Below are 13328 nucleotides of genomic sequence, written 5' to 3'. Positions count from 1 at the left end.
GAGAAGAGGCGCTCAGATGGTGTTGAGGTGCCTGAGATAAATAAGTAGGGTTTTGCTTATTTCGCCAAGATGGGATATTTATCTTTGTTAGCTTTCCACCAATGCAAAAGGTTTTCCTCCTTGGCAAAGGGCCTCTCAACAAAGTAAGCCTGGACTTCATTTTTAACTTGGCTGTTGATGTCCTCCTCAGGTTGTCCCTCTTTATTCTCTTCCTCACTGCTGCCTCCTAGCTTTTCTCACTGGTCCCCAGCACACTGTGTGTTTTATGCAGATCACCGGGTGACCGTGAGAAAACACAGCAAATCGTTTGTCACATGGCCTGACCTTGTGAGATGCCCGATCTGTGCTTTAATATAAATTATCCAAATGATGACTCTTGTTATTTCAGGGTTACACAGGTGATCTAATCCTCATAAGCCAGGAGAAGTTGTAAGCTGAAAAAGAAACTTACACTGTCCTGAAAAAGGGAAAAGTAAACATCTGTAGACATCCTTTAAGCTAAGAACATTACTATAAAACACAATACCATGTGCAGGAGTTTATCGGAATCCCCAAGGAAGAACATGCTGTGATCTGAGATGTTATCGCAGAAAATGCAGTATATCTGCAGAAAGAACAAGACAAATGCAGGAACTGTAATCACTTTTGCTTTGCAGTGCTGCTCCATCTCAGTTTGTTCTCTTCAAATGGTACTATGTTCTGACTGCACAGTGTAAGTTTTCCTTCACACTGCAGCCACAGTGAAGCACTGTTTGAAGAGAACAGTCAAATACAGTGCAGTGCTGCAAAATGGCAGCACGATTGATTGATGATAGCTCCTCCCAGTATGCAAAGCTGTGACTTCTGAAATTAAGAAGTTCTTGTGAGCAATGTACCTCCCTTTTTTTTCTCTGCAGCTAAATTGCTATTCAATTTTTAACTGCTGCAGTATATAAGAATTTAAAAAGTGCTTTATTATCCAGTTAGTAAATACATTGATATTGAGATGCTGTAACTGCCTAATTTAAAATTTTAATTTCAAAATGATCGCAGAAAGGGGAAAAAAGTTCTGCCTTTGGAATCGGAATGAAGTAACTGGTGCAGTGCGCAGAACAACCAATTGAATGAGATTAGTTGACAACTATTTAATAATCTATCAATATCGGTTATATTGATTATTTCTTGCAGTTCCAATTTATTGTAATACAGGCAAAAACAGGGGGAGTGGATTTAGAATATATTTTTATTATTTTAAGGGGTTTTAATATAGTAGTCTGGTTTTACAATTTTGTTAATTAAAAGTTAAAATTGTATTTATCACTTTTTTTGATTTTTCACATTGGGGTTGATTTGGTTATTTAATTTTGTTGTTGTTGATATTGTATTACAGCCCTCAGATATAAAACTTGATTTTTTTTTTATTTTTTTTTTAATTGTCCATGGAAAAGGGAAACTATTAATTCTACGTACACATTCTAGAAATTAAGTTTAACATCAAACAATTCAGAGATTATGGCATTTTACATTTTTTTATTTGGTGTTTTCCAGAAGCTGGGTTCTTGTAGACAATCAGTACAATATCTTCCTCTACCGAGAGGGTGTGCTGCGAACCTCTTCAGAACCGTACAATGCCTCTGATCTTCAGGATATGACTAGTCACTTAACCAATCACTGCATTCAGAAGGAGCACTCCAAAAACTATGGACGATATGAAGAAGGGAATGAAATGTTTTTTGAAGAGTTTAATCAGTATCTTGTTTCTTCCCTCGATACAAGTCTAGAGACGAGCGTATTACCACAGATCAAGGAAATCATAAGGTAATAGGGAACAACTGGTATGTTATTTTCTGTAATATTCCAAATAACCCATGTGTATGGCAGTCCTGCACTACTCAAAATATTACATGCAAGAATAAACTTTGTTGTATTAATTATGTATCATAACCAATATTGATATAAATCAACAGTCACTGAGTCAGTATAGTATAGTACAGTCTGATCTGATATATTCACACTGCCCACGTGAACTTGGAGCCACATGGACCGATAATTTTGACATTTCAGCAACGCATAAAATGTTTCCTTATTGCAAGGGAAACATTATTGCAATATACATTGTTTATTTTGATGCATGTTGCTGTAAAATACATCTGAAAATTGTGCTTTTTTATCTTTTCTTTAACAGGGAGGCTTGGGTCAATACTTTTAGCCAACTTATGTGAGCTTTGTTTACTTACTCCCCCCCACCCCTAACATTCTCTGCAGTCACTTACTTTTAAAAGGTGGATTATCAGTTTTGCATCAACAATCATGATAGGAAAATCATGCTTTGCAATAGCAGTGGGTATACTACGTAGCTTAGGTGTGAATATTATTAAAAAAAATAATATATATATATATATATATATATTATTTGTATTTAGCTATTAGATGTAGAATAGAAAGGAATGTATGTCTCTCTGTCTAAATACCTGTTAAATTATTACTAAGTTACTAAATTGAATCAGTGCTAAACCACTTTAGGGGAAGCGAAGAGGGCAGGCTACCCAGTCTACACATGTGCAAACAGAGTTTGTGCTATATCTGAATTTTAGTTTGTGATTTGTTAGCAAAGGTTATTTTGTTCTGGGGAACAGGGAAGTCAGTGGAAATTTAAAAACATAAAACAATATATTAATTTGACAAAATAAAGCTGCAGTCTTCTTGCAAAAGTGTTCTCAGATATGATGGTTCATAATCATGTAGTTTACAATTTGTGTTTAAAGTCCTTTTAAGCAGTGTCTGAAAAGCCCAGCATCCAACTCATAGACTGCTCAGACCAGTAAATACCTTTTCATGGTCACCCAAATGCATTCCCGTTAAAGGGACACTCGAGTCAAAATAAACTTTCAGGATTCAGATAGAGCATGCAGTTTTAAGACACTTGCCAATTTACTTCCGATATCAAACTTTGCACAGTCTCTTTATATACACACTTTCAGGGGAACAAGCTTCTACTGTGCATGTGCAAAGGCTCACAGGGTATACGTATACTAGGCTGTGATTGGCTGATGTCTTTCACATGATACAGGGGGCCAAATATTGGGAGGAAAAATAAATTTGACAGAAAAAAAATCAACTGCTTATTTCAAATTGAGTAGGTGCTTTTGCATTGTCTTTTTTATTATGCGTTTGTTAATTATGCAATTCTACTGCATTTAGTGCCTTTATTTAGCCAACAATCAGCAAGCGTTACCCAGCTGCATAACAAAAAATGGTCTGGCTCCTAAGCTTACATTCCTGCTTTTCAAATAAAGATAGCAAGAGAACAAATAAAAATTGATAATAGGAGTAAATTAGAAAGTTGCTTAAAATTGCATGCTCTATCTGAATCACAAAAGAAAAAAAAATAGGGTTTCATATCCCTTTAAAGGGACAGTCAAGTCAAAATTAAAATTGTGTGCTCTATCTGCATCATGAAAGATTTAAACAACTTTCCAATTAACTTCCAATATCTAAATGTGCACAATCTTTTTATATGCACTGTTTCTCAGGCACCATCTTCTACTGAGCTTGGGCAAGAGTCACAGGATATACGTTATATACATTTTGTGATTGGCTGACGGCTATCACATGATGCATTAGGAAGAAAAATGTAACTAACTGAAAAAAATACAAAAAATATCTCATACTGATTTGAAATTCAAGCTAAGTGCTTTTGCATTGTCTTTTTATTAAACATTTATGGAATTTACAATTCTATTGTGTTTATCGGTCCTTTAATAATGTAATATTTGATTAAATTGTAGCCGGGTGATCAATAAACTGTGCCCACTAAAAAGGTCCTGGGGAGAACACTGAATTATTGCATGCAATACATTTTTGGTAGTATGTAAGTGAAAATGTTCTGATTTAAGAAACATTTAAAAAAATGTTTTTATTTATTATTATTTTAGAATATATAATAATCTAGTAAAAATGTCAGTTGCAACAATGGTCACATGGGAAAACATATTAAGCTTTGCTGTAACTAAAACCATGTACGAGAAAGAATACACCGAACTAAATTGAAAGGAACTATAGTCAGTGATTCTAAAAAATAAATTAAATTACAAATTAAATTTAATAACCCACATATTCTGAATACTAAAATTGCAGGTTTTGTTTTGCTAATTTGAAATTAATTAGAAGAGAAATTGTTTTACTGTTGTGTTATAATATTCCAATATTTTTTATGATTAATATTTACTACACGAGTAACATTACATGTTGGTAATTAAAGTTTTTTGAGGTGATTATGTTTTCTAAAGAAACTAAAACTAAGCCAATGTTGTTGACTTTTGGAGCCCTTTGTAAAAAATTTTTTTTTTTTTTTAAGGGATGTAAAACCCAGAATTGTTCTTTTGATTCAGACAGAACATACTATTTTTAAAAAGTTTCCAATTTACTTCTATTATCAAATTTGCTTTGTTTCCATGATATTCTGTGTTGAAGAGATACCTAGGTAGGCATCTGGAGCACTACATGACAGGAAATAGTGCTGCCATCTAGTGCTCTTGCAAATGGATAACATTCCTGCAAAACTACTGCCATATAGTACTCCAGAAATAGGCCGGCTCCTAATCATACATCCCTGCTTGTCAACAAGATACCAACAGAACGAAGAAAAATTCCTAATAGAAGTAAATTAGAAAGCTGTTTAAAATCGCATGCTCTATTGGAATCATGAACGAAAAATATTGGGTTTCATATTCCTTTAAGATTAAATTAACAAAAATGTACCTTAATGCCAAATTGTAAAGGTAAACAATAAAAAATAACACAGTACATGACTCAGAGCAGTACATAGTGACCCTTGATATTTTGTAAATAAATCTAAATTAGTTAGTGGATATTTATGTATCCCCTCGCTGCTAATATATGGTGTTTTTTTAAATTTCAAGTCAGTGGGCGGTACAGCCAATAGTAATCTGTAATGCCCATCTCCACTCAAAAAAGCAGAGCATGTGGTTGCACATGTAACAGTACATATTACCGACTGACGCCCCCAAGGACACATCAAACAATCACTCCAAATAGGTAGAAATTATTAAAGCAAAATATTTCTAGTAATTTTATACATACTACAAATTAAACAAGGCTGTACTTATCCATAAATGAAGAACAGTATACCCAACAACAGTTTTTTTTGGGGGTTTATTTTTCGCTCGGCTTTTTCTTCTTAAACAGGAAGAGTCCACAGTTGCTTTCATTACTTTTGGGAATTCAGAACCTGGCCACCAGGAGGAGGCAAAGACACCCCAGCCAAAGGCTTCAAATACCTCCCCCACTTCCCTCATCCCCCTGTCATTCTTTGCCTTTCGTCACAGGAGGTTGGCAGAGAAGTGTCAGAAGTTCGAGTTAAGTCTCTTATGGAGGGTAGTACTCTTCGAAATGGTACTGGAGTTTTAAGTCGTCCTGTTAGCCTCTCAGTGAGAGCATGGATGAAGGTTAGAGTCCGGAGATGCAGGGAGAGTTTTTCTGCAGAACCATCCCTACTCATATTAACAGCTCATTGGCAATCATTCGCTGCATGCCTTTGTTCACTCAAGTCCATGTCAGAAGCGAGGCTACTATCTGTCACACTTGAAGGGCCGTGTTCCTGTTCCACAGCGTAGATTCCGGTAAGATGGTTTAATTTTACTTCATTATGTGAATGTGATGTTAACGTAAAGGTAGGGTCCCAGTGGGACTCCTTTTATCTTAAAATAAGGAATCATGAGTTAATATCCCCTAAGGGGGGTTATTGAACGGGGGGGGGGGGGCTTTAATCATGTTTGTTATGTGGTTCTATCTGCTGATGTGTAGTAATACAATAGTCTCATGGCCTTTCGGAACATTAAAATCATCATTTGGTGCGATCTTTAGATTTGCGTGCTATTATATGACTTGCATGGTGCACCTCGTGACCGGGTGCGGTTACGTTGTTTTTCACTTCCGTATGCTGACCGTGTGGCGACAGAGAGAGTCTGCTCGTGGGTTGTCTGGTTCACAGGAGGTGGTGAGTGCCCCAGCCATGGGGGGTGTAAAGAAGGTGTCAGTTACCGTTTGTAATTTTTGTAATCCCATGATGGAGGATTCTGACATTTTAGACACGGATGTCTCTGATGCGGAGAATGCGTCTTGTGATGAATATGAAATGGCCCAGGTTATCCATGCCCATCAATTATGTTCCAATTGCCGTTCCAGAGTACTCTCTTCTCCCGATTCAGTGTCCTCAGAATGCGTTGAGCCATCCGCCCCCAAGGATGCTAGGTCCTGCAGGGCATGTGTTCCAGAAACTCCCTTTGCTACGCAAGCAGGTGTCCCTTTGATTTTTACTCCTTCTCTGGAAGGTGGCCTGTTTCCTCCAGAGGTTACGGCACGGTTCCGTATGGCCATATCTGCGGCCTTGGCTCATTTGCATCTCCCAAGTGAAATATTTTTAAGATACTGTCCGTGTTCTGTCAACCAGGGCACGCTGGGCGAGGGATTGCCCGATTGCTCCTAGGGACGCGGGGGCCTCTGAGATTACAGGGGCCAGAGTCGTTTGTCGATCCGGTAAGGGATAATTTTGCCTTCCGTTATAGATTGGCATGTCTTCATGTCCTACTAAGACATGTTTTGGCTAGAGGAGGATCCCAGTCCTAGTGGGCCAAGGGATTTGAGGCGTTAGATGCCGGCTGGCAACCTGGATAGACGTTTTGGGGATGAAGCTAATCTCCTTGTCTCCATTTTTCTTTATTTTATGTATTTGTTCCAGTTCTGAGCTTGGGTAAAGGGGGCCTTCTGATCGACTGGTCCGGTTGGGCGTACCATTTTTTTTCCCTTGGGCGTTCACCCACGGGTGCTGCCTTACTTTTATTTTAGATCCGGATAGGATGTATCGGAATTATTTTGTATAAAGCTGGCGGCTGATATAACTTTCGTTTTGAGAACGTTCTTTCTCTGGAACTGATACTTGCGATTTTGTGGTCGCATGGGCACTTCCTCGGAAGTTGCGCACTTTGGTTAAGTCTGAGGTTATGTTTTCTAGTTCATATTATCGAGCCTTCGGGTCGACTTTTCTTAGACGGATCTGGAGTTCTCTTGTACCAGGCAGGTACTGGTCGGGCGCTGTCTACTGTTTCTTGGTTTCATGTTACCCTCGTGGTGCGGATTAGCCTGTCGGTTTTAAAAAAAATGATGCATCTCTTAAGGCCTAGTGTTATGGACTCCGGACTCGGATCCTACAACAAAGTTTGGGGCCTGGGGCGTAGATCCAAAGCTTCTGGTAGGAGGGTTGTGTGCTCAGAACTGTGGGTTTCCATTTATTTGGAAGTCTGGAGATGTGGTTGATTTCCTGAGGTTTAGTATCTGAATAGTGGACAATTGCATCTTCACTTGAGGTATCTCCAGATGACGACTCTTGTAGCCTAGTCGCATTCCTTTTGCGGTGGCAATGTTTCCTTCCCTCCCGTCTTGGGTTGGGTCATTGGTTATGGAAGAGTGGACATGTCCTTCTTTTTCTGTATTTCATTTTCTCTAGTGCGTGGAGTGCAGGGTCTCCCTACCGTTCTACCAGGAGCTGCGAGGCTCCCGTTGTTATTCCTTTTCAAGCATGTCGAGAGATCGATACTGCATAAAAACTGCCCCTTGTCATACCATGGTCTTTGACTCCCGGGTGCTACCCGTCAATCTTATTGCAGATCTAGCCCTTCGGGCTTAAGGGTAGGAGGTCTTGGGTCAGTTACAGTCTTTTCATCTGTCTGGGGTCAGAAAAATGACCATTTAGCCTTTCCAGCGTGGTGTCAGGTCGTTAGGCCTTTCTACATGGATTACCTTGGGATCCAATGGTACTGGGGTCCCTTTCCTAAACCGGTCTGGAGTTCTTTTCAGACTCTTGGGTTTGTGGATGTTGCTAGATACTTTACATCTAAGGATATTAGATTCTGCTAAACCTTTAGGGTTTGGTTCTCCCGCGTGTCCCTTTGGAGGGGGCGGGGGGTTTCTGACTTTTATGAGAGATTTATATCAACCTGAGGCTTCAGTTTGAGGTTTTCTGATGGGTCCCTACTTGTCTGCTGGGACATCTGATGCTTCCTGGTAGGCTCCAGTTGCTATCCATCTGGGCTGACAATATTGGCCGAAGGGTTTGCCTCTAGTAGGGTGTTTACCGTTGATTAATCTTCTCACCTAGGGTAGGGAAGGGATTTTTACGTGTTCTCCTTGGTTTGGAGGTACCTCAGTATCTTTAAAGGGCCAGTGGGTCCTTGTTTTTCTCACCTCGTAGGGTTTTTTCCCTCTCTTGCATTATCAGTATCACAAAATTGATTTCTGGTATCGGAATGCTGTGGGTCAGAGTGTTTTCTTCCCTTGAGGAGTATTCCTTCTTATGGAAGGCTGCAGTGTAGGGTTCCTTGGACCCGAGCATGAGGTTCCTGTCATGGTTCAGGGTAGCATGCTAATTTTTTAGTAGCAGTCAGATTTCTACTCTGGGGCTTTGATGCCTCGTAGATCCATCCTTTTTTCTTCCGAAGGTCTGAGACTCTTGTCTGCAAAAGGTCTTTCACTAGCCTTGGGGCTTGGGACCGTTATCCTGGAAGGAAGGTCGGGGATCAGTCTGCTTTTGCAGCATGGACCGGTTACTTTTTTTATTTATTTTTTTTAATTCTTTTATTGAGGATTTTCAAAGAGGTACAGCAAATATTAACTGCCAGGTGATATAGGTGTGTGTTATATCGTAAAAAGCTTTCATAAGTGACTAAATATCCAGCTTCACGAAGGCCATCTGCAATAGGTCAAACTGGCACATTAAGTTAGTCAGATCAAAGACCCTATGATGTCTAATTACACCAAGGGGTTATAAGTTTAACAGCGGGTAAACACTGATCATAGCTGAGCTATAGGGGGGGGGGGGGGGGAGGTGGAGAGGTGAATGTTAAGAGCCATGGGTAGTTGACAGAAGTAATAGTCTATCTTGAGGTGGTATTGCATCTCTTAGGCTATAATAGTGCAGAGGGTGAGGGGTGGGCTAAGTATAAAGGAGTACTATAAGTTATGAGGCGGTAATGGTATTATTATACAGTGGGACCAGTGATGATAGAAGCCTTGTACCTCTAGGAGGCCCAACCCCTAAACATAGCGGAGAGCTGGTGATGGGTTTTTGACATAAAAGACACCCAAGTGTATTAGTCTTTAAAAATAGGTAAACCCCAATCAAACTAGAGATGCTATAACCCCAAGTGAGGAGCTTAAATAAAAGATCAAATTTGGTATGACGTTTACTATTATGATAAGTACTAGCACATTCAGGGTGTCTCTTCTAAGGTATATTATGGCCCTCATTTAAGAAAATATATGATTGTTTGTGCTTGTAAAGGAAGCATTGTGCTGAATATCTGGCGGAGCCATCCTCTTATATCCAATTTAGGTGTGATACTATTTATCCTATAATTTATTGGAAGGATCAGGTAGGACCAATGAGCATTTATGGTGAGTACTACAAGATCTCACCCCACCTCGCCGGCTGAGGAGGAGAGAGAATATAAATTTCTATTTTGAAGGGAGAGGTATCATAGAGCATCATGTCTCTACACAATTTTGGCCCACCTTCATCTATAGAAACGAGAATTTGAAACATTCTAAAATCAGGTTACAGATCATATGGACCTTTATAATGGTGCATCAAAGCATACTACAGGGAGTGCAGAATTATTAGGCAAGTTGTATTTTTGAGGATTAATTTTATTATTGAACAACAACCATGTTCTCAATGAACCCAAAAAACTCATTAATATCAAAGCTGAATAGTTTTGGAAGTAGTTTTTAGTTTGTTTTTAGTTATAGCTATTTTAGGGGGATATCTGTGTGTGCAGGTGACTATTACTGTGCATAATTATTAGGCAACTTAACAAAAAACAAATATATACCCATTTCAATTATTTATTTTTACCAGTGAAACCAATATAACATCTCAACATTCACAAATATACATTTCTGACATTCAAAAACAAAACAAAAACAAATCAGTGACCAATATAGCCACCTTTCTTTGCAAGGACACTCAAAAGCCTGCCATCCATGGATTCTGTCAGTGTTTTGATCTGTTCACCATCAACATTGCGTGCAGCAGCAACCACAGCCTCCCAGACACTGTTCAGAGAGGTGTACTGTTTTCCCTCCTTGTAAATCTCACATTTGATGATGGACCACAGGTTCTCAATGGGGTTCAGATCAGGTGAACAAGGAGGCCATGTCATTAGATTTTCTTCTTTTATACCCTTTCTTGCCAGCCACTCTGTGGAGTACTTGGACCCGTGAGATGGAGCATTGTCCTGCATGAAAATCATGTTTTTCTTGAAGGATGCAGACTTCTTCCTGTACCACTGCTTGAAGAAGGTGTCTTCCAGAAACTGTCAGTAGGACTGGGAGTTGAGCTTGAATCCATCCTCAACCCGAAAAGGCCCCACAAGCTCATTTTTGATGATACCAGCCCAAACCAGTACTCCACCTCCACCTTGCTGGCGTCTGAGTCGGACTGGAGCTCTCTGCCCTTTACCAATCCAGCCACGGGCCCATCCATCTGGCACATCAAGACTCACTCTCATTTCATCAGTCCATAAAACCTTAGAAAAATCAGTCTTGAGATATTTCTTGGCCCAGTCTTGACGTTTCAGCTTGTGTGTCTTGTTCAGTGATGGTCGTCTTTCAGCCTTTCTTACCTTGGCCATGTCTCTGAGTATTGCACACCTTGTGCTTTTGGACACTCCAGTGATGTTGCAGCTCTGAAATATGGCCAAACTGGTGGCAAGTGGCATCTTGGCAGCTGCACGCTTGACTTTTCTCAGTTCATGGGCAGTTATTTTGCGCCTTGGTTTTTTCACACGCTTCTTGCGACCCTGTTGACTATTTTGAATGAAACGCTTGATTGTTCGATGATCACGCTTCAGAAGCTTTGCAATTTTAAGAGTGCTGCATCCCTCTGCAAGATATCTCACTATTTTTGACTTTTCTGAGCCTGTCAAGTCCTTCTTTTGACCCATTTTGCCAAAGGAAAGGAAGTTGCCTAATAATTATGCACACCTGATATAGGGTGTTGATGTCATTTGACCACACCCCTTCTCATTACAGAGATGCACATCACCTAATATGCTTAATTGGTAGTAGGCTTTCGAGCCTATACAGCTTGGAGTAAGACAACATGCATAAAGAGGATGATGTGGTCAAAATACTCATTTGCCTAATAATTTTGCACTCCCTGTATAGATAGAAATTATATGAGTTGTTGCATGGTACATAGGGAGGGTGACATAAAAATAATAGAAGAAGAGAACAAACCAGTATCTAACACCAATGTGAATTTCACCTGCAGATACATGAAAGGGCTATCTCTGACCACCTGACTCTGATATCCTAATAAGTCAACTATTAAAAATGTGGTTCTGTAGTCCTGATGAGAAAAGTATAGCCCTTCACCTCAGTGTTGATATATCTCACCCAGATCATTGTGGAGCTATATAGGGGAATTAAATTTTCCTCTAGCTATTATAAGAAATGCGCTAAAAGTTTTAGTGTTAATGAGAGCTAGAGATGCATGGATGATATATTCAATAGTGCAGGGTCTCAGGTATAGGTATGTTTCCTGACTAATATAATGAAAAATAATTGTAGTCTTGCACTAACAGTTATACATGTGTGCAGGAGTTTTCTATCATGAACTACTAGAAAATTAGATGAATATTTGGTACAAAAACAGCCAGTAAGACAGACATTGTCAGGAACATGTTCAATGTCTTCATTTAGTGCAGGGCCAAGAGAAAATATGAGTCCAAGGAGTTAACTTTGTCAAATAAAAACTGTAGTGTATACCAAGAAGAACTGAGAGACTAGCTTTCAACAGAGAATAGTGTATATGTATAAAGCAATAAAAGCTATCTGTGAGCATATAAGTGCAGACTCAGATTGCCCGATGTTGAAGGCATATAGCCTGTGCTATAGACTGATTAACCCACTCCGGCCTTTGCAAAGTAGGGGTCCAGTGACTGCTGGGAATAGCTAATGAGAACACTATTCCTAGGATGTGGATCAGAACTCACCAACCAGTAGCTGTGTGGTGTGTCATATTCAATGACCATAGCGGGTGTTTTTTTGCATCGGGGTGAGACAGAGACCCATCTTAAGTTGAATGTCTGCAGATTGCTCCCACTCACCTACTGTGATTTGGGATCGAATCCCGGTTTTACAGCCCAGCAGTCTCTCTGAGTAGGCTACTGTAGTGTCTCTCTGCTTCTGGAGCGTAGTGATTAAGTCAGTGTTCTCATGACCATCTTGGGTGAGGTCTCCTGTAGTGTTAGATTTCCTCGGCGACCGACTTAATGTTGCAGACGACTCATGAGCATGGCTGAGTGTCGAGCTCTTATCATCTGGCTTATGTGAGAATGAGACATCACCTTTCCGCGAGCTGTCGTGATCATGTGCCTCAATGGAGTCAGCAAGTTGCTGTGATAGTTCCTTATAATGTTGATTTAGTGATTCACTCAGCTTCTGCAAAAGAGACATTGCAGTCATCTCTATGTTCGCCATATCTTGTGTTTGCTCAATGTGGTGCAACAAATGGTGTATATCTGCTCTGATGTGGCATACCCTAAGTGGCGGTACTATAACTTACTCTGCAGTTGTTTTATAGCTGTATGAGGGGACTGTATCCCCTACAAGTTGGCTGAAGTGTGTTGCGGTGGTTAATAGCGACCTCACCTTGCTATCTTCCCACTTGTGGAGTTTGCGCTGGTCCTGTGTCCTCCGTTACGTAAATGGATTTGATTCTCTTGTTAGGTCCTTTCCTGCAGTGCAAGCTGGAAATTCTGGTGATCAGCGAAGTCAGTGTATAGGTTTTGCCCCGCTTGTCATGTCGGCTCTGCTATCTGCTCACCCCATGTGGCGTGACTTGATGTGGAGGAGGCCTAAGCTTAGGGCTCCATCGTGTGAACAGTGTTTACGGCATCCGTCTAAGCCTCTGAACCCCTCGATCCTGTCAGCGGGGCAAGAGGAGTATATGTGCCACTATTTTGAGCCTTTTTTGGTCTGGTTACTCTTGATATTTAAAGGGACAGTCTACCATAGAATTGTTATAGTTTTAAAAGATAGATAATCCCTTTATTACCCATTCCCCAGTTTTGCATAACCAACACAGTTATATTAATATACTTTTTACCTCTGTGATTACCTTGTATCTAGGAACCTTCTTCCAGCCCCCTGATCACATGACTGTGACTGTTTATTATCTATTGTCTTAAATTTAGCATTGTTTTGTGCTAAATCTTAAATAACCCCCAGTGCCTGAACACAGTGTTATCTATATGGCCCACGTGTAC

General features: G+C 40.0%; 1 protein-coding gene across 1 annotated transcript in view; it reads left to right on the top strand.

Annotated features, from left to right (window-relative positions):
• The window catches only part of TTL (tubulin tyrosine ligase), a 111021-nt gene that overhangs the window by 75751 nt on the left and 21942 nt on the right, over positions 1–13328 (top strand). The window contains exon 5 of the mRNA XM_053711949.1: positions 1528–1797. Coding sequence (XP_053567924.1) covers positions 1528–1797 — 270 coding nt within the window. The remainder of the gene's footprint in view (positions 1–1527; positions 1798–13328) is intronic.

The sequence above is a fragment of the Bombina bombina genome, chromosome 4, assembly GCF_027579735.1.
Source record: "Bombina bombina isolate aBomBom1 chromosome 4, aBomBom1.pri, whole genome shotgun sequence".
Taxonomy (NCBI): domain Eukaryota; kingdom Metazoa; phylum Chordata; class Amphibia; order Anura; family Bombinatoridae; genus Bombina; species Bombina bombina.
This window is presented reverse-complemented; position numbering and strand designations above follow the sequence as displayed.